This window comes from Poecilia formosa, unplaced genomic scaffold (assembly GCF_000485575.1).
Source record: "Poecilia formosa unplaced genomic scaffold, Poecilia_formosa-5.1.2 Scaffold19, whole genome shotgun sequence".
In the NCBI taxonomy this organism is placed as follows: domain Eukaryota; kingdom Metazoa; phylum Chordata; class Actinopteri; order Cyprinodontiformes; family Poeciliidae; genus Poecilia; species Poecilia formosa.
In genome coordinates, this window is record NW_006799958.1 from 1,063,936 (window position 1) to 1,065,896 (window position 1,961).

The window sequence follows — 1,961 nt, forward strand, 5'->3', positions numbered from 1 at the left end:
TCAGTAGGGCTCTTTACATCACCAAAACTGATATTATCATTATTATTATTATTAATATTATTATTAATATTATTCTTTGGTGTTTCTGTAATTCCAGTTAACAACACGGACACCAGCAAATAAATTACAATGTACAAAACGAACCCCTCCGTCAATAAAACTACACAACATTCACAAGCATCGGTACGGTTACATATGTACAAATCCATACAGAGTCGACATTTTTAGGGTCTCGGGGGACTTTTGTTTTGTTTTGTTGTTGTTTTTAACCGGACTCTATATAAACGAGTGTTTCGCCTGTGTGTATGTGTGTGTGCGGTGTTTTTTCTTTTGTTTTCTTTTGTTTTGTTTTTGTTTTATTTTGCATAAAATACAGTCTTAAATAGTTCTTAAATATTACAAAAAAATTCCATCCAAAGCGTTTAAAAAAAAAAAAAAGAAAGAAATCTGAAAAACAAGAACTGCTCAGACACTCGGTTGATCACTTTTTGCCAAAACCAAACTGTTTTTTTTTTTTTCCTGTGTATTCTCGTCAATATCTGTTTGTTGTCACTCATGAGACAGCAGACAGTACCCCGCCCCCACCTCCACCCCCTGGTGTGACATAATGTGACATATTTTCAATTGAAAAAAATTCAATTTTAAGTCCAAAATATAAGACTTAATAAAAACCTGTGTGTAAATTCTTTAATATAAAGTCAAATAAGTCAAATTGAGATTAATTTTAAGTAGTGATCTTCAAATATAAAGTCTGATTAAAGGTCGAAATTGCTTCATATATATATGTGAAAGGTCAGGGGGGTCATCTCAGAGTGAACTCTCCTTGTGCAGGCGAACCTGCATTGCATCCACAGTTTGTACTGTTTCAACGCGTTGAGCTGCATTTGTCGGTGGTTCTGGTGGCCAGTACTTATAAAGGGGTCAAGTCAATGCCGAGCTGGACATAGTCTGGTCCGGGTTGTAAACAGGCAATCAGAGCATCGTCCTCGGGTCTGAGCCTCTGAAAGTGTCCTCGTCGTCCGAATCCGACGTCGGCACGTCGCTGGACGGCGTGTGCAGGTGGTTGGGCCCCCCGCTCCCCTGGCACACGTACCACTCGTTCAGGTTGGTGACCTGCGGGGAGAGGTTCGCCGAGCGGCTCCGGTGCGCCTCGGAGCCCGGCGAGAGATTGTGCTCGGCCACCAGGGTGTTCGTGGAGGAGATGTAGGCGACGTTGGCGGAGGAGGGGGGCGGCGGCGGGGACTTGCAGTGCACCTTCATGTGTTTCCGCAGGGAGCTCGGGTGCGTGTAGGACTTGTCGCAGCCCCGCACCTTGCAGTAGTAGGGCTTGTCACTCGTGTGGACGTGAGAGTGCTTCTTGCGGTCGCTGCTGTTGGCGAACTTTCTATCGCAGCCGTCAAACTCGCACTTGAAGGGTTTTTCTCCTTTGGACAAACGAGAAACGCACACAGTCATCATTGTGGGTCTGAAAGCTGCCAGAACAAACCCAGAAAAAAAAGAACGCTGGAGCTACTGCAACACAACTTGTCAGCGTTAAATCTTAAAGATTAGCTACTCTTCCGCCACTGAATGCCTATCCGCTGCTTCACACCCACTTATCTCAACATATAAGCTTCATTCCTCTGTTGAACACGTGTAACATCGCCTCCAGGCCTTCTGGTTTTCCATGTTTGCATGTGGCTGGGAGAAGGGTGGGGGGAAGGCACTCAGGAGACCACCAGGAGACGCTTGTGTAATGTCGCACAGCATTTTCTTCCTTTTTTTTTTTTTTTTTTTTTTTTTTTTTGCTTTTTTTCCTGAGGCACAAGTTCTTCTGTGTGCAATTTAAAACTATTTAAAGCTGGACTTATATTTTATACTCTTTTTGATCAGTATCAAGTTTTACCTGATTATGTCCCTAGCAGCCGGAAAGCGTTGGTTCATGTCAAAAAAAAAAAAAAAAAAAAAAATATATATATATA

General features: G+C 42.8%; 1 protein-coding gene across 1 annotated transcript in view; it reads right to left on the reverse strand.

The window, feature by feature from the left end:
• Nucleotides 1–383: 383 nt before the first annotated feature.
• The window catches only part of zic5 (zic family member 5 (odd-paired homolog, Drosophila)), a 4,446-nt gene continuing 2,868 nt past the window's right edge, over nt 384–1,961 (reverse strand). The window contains exon 2 of the mRNA XM_007547177.2: nt 384–1,424. Coding sequence (XP_007547239.1) covers nt 973–1,424 — 452 coding nt within the window. The 3' untranslated portion in view covers nt 384–972. The remainder of the gene's footprint in view (nt 1,425–1,961) is intronic.